The sequence below is a fragment of the Siphateles boraxobius genome, unplaced genomic scaffold, assembly GCF_051911475.1.
Source record: "Siphateles boraxobius isolate OS27281-9 unplaced genomic scaffold, OSU_SipBor_1 207, whole genome shotgun sequence".
NCBI lineage: Eukaryota > Metazoa > Chordata > Actinopteri > Cypriniformes > Leuciscidae > Siphateles > Siphateles boraxobius.
In genome coordinates this window covers 2,353,372-2,366,008 of record NW_027508819.1, presented here as the reverse complement: position 1 = coordinate 2,366,008, position 12,637 = coordinate 2,353,372, and the positions used below count along the sequence as shown (strand labels likewise).

The window sequence follows — 12,637 nt, the reverse complement described above, 5'->3', positions numbered from 1 at the left end:
ACGGTAGTGTAGATGCATATGTAATATAATGCAAACATCAACATTAAACAGCATATGAATCAGAACTGCCTAATGCCTGAGTGAGACGTCGACCCAGGACGAGCTGCGGGACTGTGAGGCTTTGAGAGTGTGGAGGGACTCGCTCTACTCGTCTGATTTGATCATCGCTCGGAGTACGATCCAGAATAACACTTTGATAAAAATGCAATTTTCTCAGCTTTTTGCTCAAAATTGAGCTTTTTGTGTTGAAGTGTTGATTAAAAAAGAATGCATGAAGCTAGAATAAAATGTGTGAAGGCAAAGGCTTTGTTCTTTCATTTTATATATTGCATGTCCAGATATTTATACAACAAAACATTCTGGGAGCCATGAAAGTTTTGTGAAAATGTTCAAAACTGGCAATTTGTTTTAGAAATGCTGGAGGGAAAGAGTTAAAATTAACAAAATGTAAATAAGTCAATACATTATCAGTCCTTCTTCAAAAACGTGTGTTTGTCTTTCCCTGATTCACTATGGTAAGCCTATTATAAGTCTTTAATAAGTATTTTAGACCTGTCGCGATGCTTTTCACACTCACTCGTCTCATCATATCTGTAAATAGAGTAAAGTTTCTCCGGCTTCTTTGATGTGTGCGTGTCTGGTGGGAGAGTGGCAGACGTTAGTTGAGTGTGTGTGTGTGTGTGTGTGTGTGTGTGTGTGTGTGTGTGTGTGTGTGTGTGTGTGTGTGTGTGTGTGTGTGTGTGTGTGTGAGTGTCAGAGGTTAGTTGAGTGTGTGTGTGTGTGTGTGTGTGTGTGTGTGTGTGTGTGTAAGTGTATGAGTGTGTGAGTGTCAGAGGTTAGCTGTCACAACGAGCGAGAAAGGTTGACATGGAGCCGCTAAATCTCAAATCACCTGTTTTAAACAAATGTGACCCGTCACAGAAACCAGGGACACAAGTCGGCAGCACAACTTTCGAGCAAAATGAGAAAGAAGAGTTTTTTTCAAAATTGGTGATTTTCAATTTTTTGGAGAATCTGTTAATTGAAATCACGAAGAAGCCTCTCCATGTTTGAGATAGCAGTATTGGTATATTTAAAAGCTTACATTTTGAGGTTGAAATCGGCTTGTTTTCGGAGATTCTAGCATGCAGTAGGGGCGTGGCGTGTCATTGTCTGTGTGTATATCCATACTGAATAACCCGGCGCTTTTGCCCCCGCCCTCCAAGTGAACCGCATGGCTACTTATTATGCTGTGCTCTGGCCGGCTCTCTCTGATATCAAAATTCAATGAAGATGGATGCCGCAAAGATTGTCGCAGACGAGATGAACCGTCTGGCAGTTACACCGAAAATGTTTTCGCCGCACTTCGTGGGCTCGGGAAACTGAACCGGAGGTATGGGTGCGGCGCGCGCGCCCTCAGTGCTTGAATACGGCGGCTCGGCTCGCTGACAGCGGTGGCTGGCTGTTTCATATGTGACGGAGAATCGAAATAGAGGATGCAGTTAAGACCTTTGCTGCTGCGATGAAGGCCTGCCGTGCGTGTTTCTGAAATGTAAGTTAAGCTTCATTTGCTCTTTAGTCGTTATTTAAGATGCTGAACCTGCTGATGATATAATGTGCTTGCGGACATTTCATTTGTGTGTGTATACGCACATAAGAAAGTGGTGTAAAGAGATTTGCAACAGTAATTTGAGGAGGTGAAATGTGATTATTTGGAAAATTGCAGAAATGACTGCTTAAAGAAAAATGCCAGCAGGCATTTGCCTCCTACATAAACTTTAATATTGTTGACATTTTGGGCACACGAGCGTTGCGCACTATTTGCGCTATATGTAGGCCTATGGCTTATTGGTCTTTGTTTGTTGTTGCTGGTTTTGCGTTATATGTATATGGCATATTGGTCTTTGTGTGTTGTTCCTGGTTTTGCGTTATACTGTATGTATATGGCATATTGGTCTTTGTGTGTTGTTGCTGGTTTTGCGTTATATGTATATGGCATATTGGTCTTTATGTGTTGTTGCTGGTTTCGCGTTATATGCAGGCTATATGGCATTATTGGTCTTTGTGTGTTGTTGCTGGTACGTTGCAAATAGAGGGGCAGCACAATTGTTTTTCGCCTAGTGCGGCAGAAGTGCACTCATTCGAAGTGTAAAAAAAGCTGTAAAGCACATGGAGGAGCTTTACAGGGGGTATGGCTTATCTAAATGAGATGTAAATGAGCCCTATTGTCACCCCCAGCAGCAGAGACAGGTGAGAACTGCACAATCTTTAGAGGTCGTTTTCTCATCTTTGAGCTTTTTTAAGTGCCTACTTTAAAATGGCCACAACTTCTCCAAATATTATCAGATTTCCACATGTAACACATCGTTGGAAAGCTTGGATATTACACTCTCAGAATCTATGAATAACTCAAAATGCCCCAGAACCGACTTGTGTCCCTAGTTTCCGTGACTGGTCACAAATGCCGAACAGAGGAGAGTGTGTGTGTGTGTGTGTGTGTGTGTGTGTGTGTGTGTGTGTGTGTGTGTGTGTGTGTGTGTGTGTGTGTGTGTGTGTGTGTGTGTGTGTGTGTGTGTGTGTGTGTGTGTGAACAGGAGAGTCTGCTGGAGAAAAGAGAACAAGTAATTAAACAAGAATCAACATCAGATCGTGTGTGTGTGTGTGTGTGTGTGTGTGTGTGTGTGTGTGTGTGTGTGTGTGTGTGTGTGTGTGTGTGTGAACAGGAGAGTCTGCTGGAGAAAAGAGAAAAAGTAATTAAACAAGAATCAACATCAGATCGTGTGTGTGTGTGTGTGTGTGTGAACAGGAGAGTCTGCTGGAGAAAAGAGAACAAGTAATTAAACAAGAATCAACATCAGATCGTGTGTGTGTGTGTGTGTGTGTGTGTGTGTGAACAGGAGAGTCTGCTGGAGAAAAGAGAACAAGTAATTAAACAAGAATCAACATCAGATCGTGTGTGTGTGTTTGTGTGTGTGTGTGTGTGTGTGTGTGTGTGTGTGTGTGTGTGTGTGTGTGTGTGTGTTTGTGTGTGTGTGTGTGTGTGTGTGTGTGTGTGTGTGTGTGTGTGTGTGTGTGTGTGTGTGTGTGTGAACAGGAGAGTCTGCTGGAGAAAAGAGAACAAGTAATTAAACAAGAATCAACATCAGATCGTGTGTGTGTGTGTGTGTGTGTGTGTGTGAACAGGAGAGTCTGCTGGAGAAAAGAGAACAAGTAATTAAACAAGAATCAACATCAGATCGTGTGTGTGTGTGTGTGTGTGTACAGAGGAGAGTGACTTTAGGAGAACATGAACAGATAACTGAACTGATAAACCGTCATATATGTGTCTCTAAAACAGTTCACTGTGAAGATTATCTGTTGTGAAGATCATTTAATTACGGTTGTTGTGCTGTACATTTACATTTATTCATTTAGCTGACGCTTTTATCCAAAGCGACTTACAATTGCTAGATATGTCAGAGGTCACACGCCTCTGGAGCAACTAGGGGTTAAGTGTCTTGCTCAGGGACACATTGGTGTCTCACAGTGGATTCGAACCCGGGTCTCTCACACCAAAGGCATGCGTCTTATCCACTGCGCCATCACCACCCCTTTAGTTTATTCTTAAGGAAGTATCGTGTCTATTAATGTGTAAAGCTACAGTATCATCTTCAGCTAGTCAGCTGGAGACCCTTTCATCTGAACTGGTCATATCTCTTCAGTAGTATAGTAGGATAATCATATCCATCCGCACAGAGCCGAAGCACAACCAAAACAATGTTCTTCCACAAAACGCATGCAGTTTTGTTTTTTAACCACTAGAGAGCTGAAAATTACAGTGTACCTTTTAAAAAAAACAGCATAATTATACAATAATACAGTAACAGTCTTTGTCCAATAAAAGCCTTCATAAAGGGACTCTAGAAATATAATGTTCACCCAAAGCATGAGTGGACGGCCTGCCGCTGTCACGCTCCTCTATCGGACTACATCTGCCCACTCGTCATTAGATGACTAGTTGAGTAGTGCAGACTGCTCATAAAAGTCTTCGGCTGCTTTTGCTCTGCTTTGCTGTCTCATGAGGCAAATATGAACTCAGATATTTCACATCAAATTCTGTCAAGACCAAGTTAAGTGAGCTATTCTATCAACATTGCTTTTATACTGCTCTACATTGTATATTTCTTTTAAACACTTTTAGGAGAAACATCTGCGATAAAATTGTTGGGAAAAACATTATGTGTGTGAAACTGTCCTTTCCCTGCAGTAGCATCATGTGTCAGCGGAGATTGCTGCGGCTTCACTAGCCATACAGTATGTGTTTACTGCTTATGTCAAGAGTTGTGTGAGGTGACATGCACCATCAGTCATCATGTTGACGGGTGTGTGTTCAACCCTGCGCCACAGACGCTGTCGGACAGACATGTGCAGGGCATCTGGCCTGGGAGTGTGAGGAGGAGAGTTACAGTGGAAGGTCAATGTTGATCCAGGTGCTCCTCAAAACAGCTTTTGACTCTGACAAATCAGCTTTATAAAGACTAAAGGACTTTGAGACAGTAATCTACTTAAACATCAGGTCCTCAGAATATTCTGCATCAGTCCTCTCAAATGCAGCCACAGGCTAAAGTGGTTTATATAGCTGTTTGCTCACACTCCAGGGTGCTTGAGATCATGTTTGGAGTGGCAGACACTGGAAAGCCTCAGATGCACCAAAACCAAAGACTGATCTCTGATTTGCCTCTGTCAGAGCTACTGCATCTACTGTAAGCTCACTTTTCTATTGGTGTTTAAGGCGAGACACTACAGGTGAATAGGGTAATTTTTTTAGCTAGCAGATATCACCATGAAACTTTGCCAGTTGATTACCTACATTAAGATGAGAAAAAAATGTGTTACAAGTTTTCTGTAATTTAATGTTTAAATATGCATATGAGGCATTATCTAATTAAATATGCGCTAATTTGCATATATATATATATAAAAAAAACTAAATCTGAGTATTGGACAAAGCCAGGTTCAAAATTATTTTTTCATTGTGTTCACATATTAGATGGGGGAACAATTACAGAGGGATTTATGGAAATCTACTTTTGTTATCCTGTAAATCAGAATACACTGCTAATAGCCTTAAAAAAATGATTTTCGCCATGTTTTTTGGAATAAAATGTTATATAAATCAGGCTAGGAATAATATATTTACAAATCCCTCTGTAAATGTCTTCATAATATAACTATGTACAAGACTGGAAAGTTTGGTGTATAAAGGTGCTACTGAACTTGAGATTTCGGACTTGGAGAATGAGAGAAAAGTCATTTTGAGAAAACGTGCTTTAAAGATTTAGCATCAGCCAATGAGATTGCGCATTTAGAGTAAAATCCCCCCTTTTACTTTCACGATTGGTTGCTGATAAAAAGGAAATGACCATATTTGGATCTGGCAGTATTGTAGAGGAGAGAGAGAGCTTTCTAACGGTGTGTGTGATGACAGGTTGCAGATCGCGATCACGGAGCAGAAGGATGATTTATAACGACAACTTTTGATGAATTTATGAGAAATCTACAGATGCAAACAAAGTGTAGTAAAATAAAGGCCTAAATGTGTATTTCAGACTTTTTTTCACCACGAGTCTGAAAGAAGACATGTTATTGAAGACAAATATCCCAAAATCTCAAAATTGACCAGTGAAAAAAAAAAACGATGTTTTTGCCTGCCGTGCCTCGCCTTAACCACTGAAATCTCCAGCAATATACACTGATCAGTCTCAACACTAAAACCACCAGCCTAATATCGTGTAGATCCCCCTCGTGCCGCCAAAACAGCACTGACCCGTCTAGGCATGGACTCCACAAGACCTCTGGACGTGTCTTCTGGTTTCTGGCACAAATACACTAGCTGCAGATCCTTTAAGACCTTCAGGTTGTGAGGTGGTGTTGGTCCAGCACATCCCAGAGATCTGGGGAATCTGGAGACCAGGGCAACACCTTGAACCCCTCAAACCGTTCCTGATCACTTTGTTCAGAGGGGCATGTGCATTATCCTGCTGAAACAGCCGCTTCATCCAGTTGTACATGTTGCAGGAGCTGTGGACGCTGGACGGGGGTCATCATGGGCTCTCAGATGCAGTCCAGCTATAGTACTTTAGCATGAGCTGCCTCACTATATTTCAAGCAAACATATTTCACTTATTGCTGTATTCCACACCGTGCGTCCACACTGCTGACACTGTGTGCATGAAGTAGACTTTGGCCACGAGAATACGGTTGCCAGAATGAGTATTTGAGTCCGGTTATGTTCACACGCAGTTCAGAAATGTATGGAGTGACAAACCACATTCTATAACTGAACTCAAACCTTTACATTTCCAGAACTCACAATCGTATTCTCAGAAAACCCGGACTGTGTGATCGGATCCGGACTGGATCACGTCATACAGTGCGAGAGCCGCTCTGCGCTGCAAACTTGTGTCTACCGTGTGTTGTGTTACAGCAACTCCCAGCGACAGAGATATGAGCTGTGTGTCGTCTGAAGGGTTAGAGTTAGACATTTACAAAACACGAGCAAAACTCTCAACTCCGTTTACATGTTATTTTCATTATTTTGATGATTCGCTAAGAAGTGTGGTTATTTTTACGGCCATTCGTCACATACCCCAATGCACAGCACAAATGATGAAGTCACATCCCAGTTTATAACTGCTCATTTACATCAATTCTATGGACTTTGCCGCTGAAACTGGTTTTGCCTTCACTGCCGTATTCAGATACTGAGCAGAGACTGTGCAGTGAGTTGTGTTGACGGAGTTCAACACACTGCATCCGTGTACGTCCGAGAACAGACACACTTTGGTCAGAGCGGTAATAATGCGATTATAGTTACTAGGACTATGAGCTTAATCGCATTAGTTTGATCAAAGTATTTTGTTAACGTGAGGTAAAGATTAATCACAATATTGCCAAAATCCCATTATAATCCCATTATGGGGGAGTATGTAAATGTACACATTGACAGGGTTAAAATGCATTAATTAAATTTCACTGTTTCAGTTCACCTGGTTAGATTTGAACCTATAAGTTTGGGGGTTAGAGCTGAGCTCTTTAACTCTAACACAGTTCTACCAGCAGATGATGGCAATAACACTGTCAGACTCTTCAGTAATTGGCTCTGCTTGTGATTGCAGGCCACGGCAGCGACTCGGAGAGCGACGCCCCCCAGAGGAAGATGCCGGACGTGCGCAAGGACGACATGCTGGTGCGGAGAACGTCCTACAGCGAGCCACGGATCGCCCTTCCTTTCAACCAGTACTTGCCCAACAAGACTAACCAGGGCACGTTCATGGCCGCGCCGGTGCGCCGCCCGCGTGCAGACCGGGACGACAGCTGCAACAGCTGGAGTAACACAACCTCACCTGTCGGAGGAGAGAGGCCTTTCAGGTAAGGCTGACACACTGGTATGTTGATAAAGCGGTTGGTTTACCAGTAGGAGTGTTGGACAATGACTCGCTCCTGAAATAAATATTCTGTTTGGGCTCCAAGAGTTTTTGAGACCTTTCCAGCTGGCATGTGTGAAGAGTAAAGGGGAATAACTCAAGACTACTTTAGTGTCAGTAGGTCAAAGGTCAGGCATTTGGTTAGATTCGAAAACCAGTTCTGAGAGCAACTTTTGCTTCTTTTTATAATTTTGGAACAAATCAGCACATCATTATTCTTTCTTACCATAGACATTAGTGATGTTATTAGTTATGATAGTCATGTTTGGCCTCACACAGTTAAATCTCTCTGTACCTGCACCGAAATCCTAACCCTCTGCGTGTTTATAAATAATACAATAAACAAATTAATAAATTAATTAATCAACCCTTATTTGCCCCATATCAGCTGCCAAGATATTTATAGTATGTGTTTCGAGATGGTCTGTCTTCTCTCGAGACACTGTTTGCCAAACTCCACATAGATCCTTTTACAGCATGAAAAACATGTAGTCAGTGTATCCGCCTGTAGTCAATCATTTAATCCCTTAAAACTCATCTTTGATCACCAAAATTACATATTTAAAAGTTTTTTCCTTGAAAAAAAATTCTTCATGCCTTAAAATATCTTGAATGTAACTCGACACCCTTGCCTCATTTAGTATGCGTGGTTCTATGAATATGCAAATGAGCCCCGCCTCCACTCACTCACTCACTCAGAGATCCACTCGTTGACGATCACACGTTGATCTGATTGGTTACAAGGTAGTTTGTGAAACTACACAAACACCAGCGATTTCAAACCGTGATTTTGAGACTGTCTTTGGTTCACTGCAGTTTTAAGAAGAAAATACTCAGCAATGCTGTCGACTTATGAACTTACACATTTACACATCGCCTTGCCGATAATGTTGATTATGCATCTGCAGTAACTCTCATGTGCTGAAGGAGTGCTAGAGATATGATTTATATCTGCAGTCTGGTCTTTTGCCTGAATGGTGATTAGATTCACAGTTTAGTATCGCTGCGCTGGATTTGAGAAACAGCCTCACCCGGGTCCTAATGCGGCGCTGTAGACATACTTGATAGACTAATACAATGAAAAGCAAAATAAACATAAAACATTAAGATACTTGTGTTTCTGAATAAATAAAGCAGCAATCGATGTCAGAAATCATGATATCTGATTTGATTTAAAGATCAGAAGCTATAGCTTTAAATAATTGTTTATATACAGTTTTATTAATTAATGTGTAATATTTTGTTCAAACGGATTATGAAAATATCTTGAATTCAAGAAGCCCTAAACGATTTTCTGAATTGTTACAGCTCTTTTGCAGTAGATCACCTACAAATATTAAATCCACAAATAAAATGTTAAGGTTACAACTGCATCTGTCTGAAAACAAATCAGCAGTGATTGATTTTATTACTATTATTGCTTCTAATATTTAAATGTACTTTCATTGTAAAAAATAATATAATAATGTTTTAGTTCTCAAAACTAATGGTTTAGTGAGTTTTCTCAAAACTAACCGAAATGAAAAATATGTTTTTAGAATCCCTGCACAGGAGAGAAAATATATCGGTATCGGGCAAAATTTGATATCGGCAAAAATACAATATCGTGCATCCCTAGTTTTTTCTTCTGTTGTATTTGTTTGCATTGGTTTTGCAGTGCAGATGTTTGAGAGAGTGCTTGATTTGATCCAGATGTGAGCATTCATTGACTCAGAGCTTCAGGCTGCTGTGCTGTGATCCAGAACAACCATCAGACTGACAGGATCAACACACACACTCCAATATACACTCGGATGCTTATTCACATCAGCTGAAAAAACAGCATGCTAATGTATCATTGATAATCTCCTGTAATTGTGTATTCTGTGTAATATGTGTGTGTGTTTTCAGTGCGGTTTATATCTCTGTCCTTATTTACCGTTTGCAATCGCAGATTAAGATGCTCGTATTTCTGTAGTATGCAGTTCATATACTGTGTATGTGAATATTCTGCATGCATAAAATACCCAAACCTACTGCATTTGTCAGAATGTGTGAGTACTGTATTTCTCAACGACACGTTTTACTTTTCAGCTAAAGTGTGGTGATTTTTAACATCATCTGCACATTATTTACAGCTTATTGACTCTGATTTGGTGGTATATATTGCTGATAAATATTTTATGGCCCAAAAACGATAAATGGACCATTTTAAAAATGAAACTTGTGCTACAGTCTAATTATGTACAGTATGAAAAAATTATGTTTTGATGTATTTTAAAGGCTAGATCAAGGTTTTATAAAATGTAAACAGAACATGCAAGAGAAATGCGCATGCACAATTGAATCTAAATATCGACATACAATTTAATTAAAACATTTCTATTTGAAGAATATTTGTCAGTATACAGTAAAACGTGCTAGATCTCTGCCACTGTATATTGTCAATAAGTGGAAAACACACACAATGTAATTGTTTTTCTTTTCTTTTTTCTTTTCTTTTCGTCCCTCCTCTCTGTTGTATAACACTTTCCTCTTACATCCCCCTCTCCTGTCATGGCTTGCTCCTGGTTTGACGGTGTGTGTGTGTGTGTGTGTGTGTGTGTGTGTGTGTGTGTGTGTGTGTGTGTGTGTGTGTGTGTGTGTGTGTGTGTGTGTGTGTGTGTGTGTGTGTGTGTGTGTGTGTGTGGGTGTGTCACTGTTGTTGTGTGATTTAGTGTTAGTGAAAGCCTTTGGTCAGATGTGTCCTGTGTGGTAACAGGAAGTGATGTTCTCTGTGTAGAGTCTCAGATAGAGAGTGAGAACTCCAGAGCTTCTCCTCAGAACGACTCTTCCTCTAAAAACCCCGTGTCCATGAATCCACAACTCAGTGACCCTCAGGTCAGATCCCCCCTCCACCCCCCTGTTCACCCTCTCCATCACGAGCAGAGCCAATCAGAGGAGAGAGACGGACGGGACGCTTTCTGCCAAACTCCTCCAAACCCGCCGGATCCCCTTCAGAACGACTCTCTGACGTCCGTTAATCAGACTGCAGGAAATGACATCAGGTGCCCAGCGAGCCTTCACCAAAACACTCATGATCACGCATTCTACACATCTATCTATCTATCTATCTATCTATCTATCTATCTATCTATCTATCTATCTATCTATCTATCTATCTATCTATCTATCTATCTATCTATCTATCTATCCACCCATCCATTCATCCACCAACCACAGATCCGTCTATCCATCCATCATCCCACCCAATAAAAATAGTTGTTGTAATGGTCCGATGGGATGCCTGATCTTATGTTCACTGTACTGTTTGACAACAAATGCAGCTTCTTTTACTTTGATGTCCTTTCAGAAGCCGTCTTTTTGCTCTGTCTGACCTCCAGACCTTGGGTCCGTCCTCCTTAGAGGAGTCTCGTATTGTTTTTGGGATCGGCACTAAAGGAAAAAATACTTTATTTATGTTCTTTTGCTCATATATTTGGAGCTTGCTTTTGGCTGCTGTTGTAGGATAGGCTGGGCGCTGAAGGGCCGTTTTTGGCAGATTTGCTCTGACTGTCAGGTGGAACCAGAGCCAGACGAGTTTGGGTTTCAGTCCCACGCCAGGCGTCTGCTGTTTATAATGTTTGGGCTTGATGTAGGCCAACATGAATGAACGTCACTGACACTCCAAGGAAAGCCTTTGAATCTGGTGGCTCAGATTGGCATGGCGGGCTAAGACAGGGTGGTCCTTACCACGGTAAACACTTCAGCAGACGATCTTCTGGCTTTAAAGCAGGTAGCTGAAAAATGAGCTCTTGTTGCAGAGTTAATATACCAAGTGTGCAGTAAAGACAAGCGAGCCTGTTTCATAAGAACAGATGGAATCGGGGGATGAATTGATTCAAACATGTGTGACTTTCTTCAGTGTAGCATAAAAGAAGATCAGTGGAAGTCAGTGGGCACCAAAACTGTTTAGTCACCAACATTCTTCAAAACATTTTCTTTTGTTTCATAGAAGAAATAAATTTACATGAGGATGAGTAAATGATGACCAAATCAGTTTTTGGAAAAGCACACAGGACAAAACAAGTGTCATGAATAACATGTTATAAAGAATGGATCTGCCACTGGATTCAGACCACACACATGTACAAACGACTACAGAAGACATTTAATAGCCAAAAACACTAAATACCTTTCATTTTATCTGAAAGAACTCATCATGAAAGTTGATCATCCTCAGCTACAGAATACAAAAGCAATCATTGGCAACATGCTTTTGTAATTCTCAAAAACTGATATATATATATATAGATAAACATTTGGAATCTGAATATTATTATCAGTACCTTTCATAATGACAACATCAGGTGTTCACAGCGGCCACAGAAACTAATAAACACACGGAGGAAAGGCTCTGAATGTCGCTCTGAGGACTTTCCCATTGTGTGTTGATGAAAACAGTCTCACAGAAGGAACAGGCGACCCGCCCGGAGGAAGACGGGGAATGTGCCGGTTTCCTGTGTTGGGCCATGAGCTGAGCTGAACTGAACTGAACTCAGCACTGCCGCCCAACAGGAAATTAAAAGTGCTGCTTTACATTGAGGCTAAAGGGCTTTTAGAAACTAAAACGTATTCACCTTGAAGTCTGATGAATTCCTTAATATTCCAGTAATATAATGCGCTAGAAACTGCTCTTCCAAACAACAGTAACATGTATGGGAAGTTTAAAGCAGCACTATGTCGTTTTTACGGTTTTTGCTCTCGGGGTCCCCCTACAGTCTTCATCCCAGGTACATTGGCATATATTTCAGCATGTCATATGAATATAATTTCATGGGTTTTTGTCTTTTTTTTCAAACGTCAAAAGATCACGCAACTCACGTTTACAAGCCAGCGTCATTATAGTAGATTGGGTACTGTTTTACATAACGGATATGCTAATTCAATTCAATGCTTGTGTGGTAGGTAATAGCCATATATCGTCAATATTATAATATCAAGCTACCATAGATGAATCTTCAAATTTGAAAAATCGATTTGCATTATAGTCTGAGGCAAGACACTTTCACCAGAAAAATAAATAAACAAACTTGACTATCATGAAGATAAATGGAGGACCAGATAGATCCCGTAACATGGCCAGGCAGACAACAAATTCGAAAAAATAGAGATAGTATGCAAGCAATATATTTACTAGTCCAACAGTAAATATAGTCCAAACCTTTGCCTTC

General features: G+C 40.8%; 1 protein-coding gene across 13 annotated transcripts in view; it reads left to right on the top strand.

Moving 5' to 3' along the window:
- The window catches only part of limch1b (LIM and calponin homology domains 1b), a 213,270-nt gene that overhangs the window by 153,798 nt on the left and 46,835 nt on the right, over nucleotides 1-12,637 (top strand). For 8 of the 13 annotated variants that reach the window (XR_013206033.1, XR_013206035.1, XM_077237735.1 and 5 more), the window contains one exon: nucleotides 7,137-7,389. Coding sequence is in view for 10 of the 13 variants with exons in the window: in XM_077237735.1 (XP_077093850.1) it covers nucleotides 7,137-7,389 (253 nt within the window). In the remaining 3 variants the exon portion in view is untranslated. Of the gene's footprint in view, nucleotides 1-7,136; nucleotides 7,390-10,141; nucleotides 10,472-12,637 lie in introns of all 13 variants that reach the window. The other 5 variants (XR_013206034.1, XM_077237734.1, XM_077237733.1 and 2 more) reach the window with 1 other exon arrangement.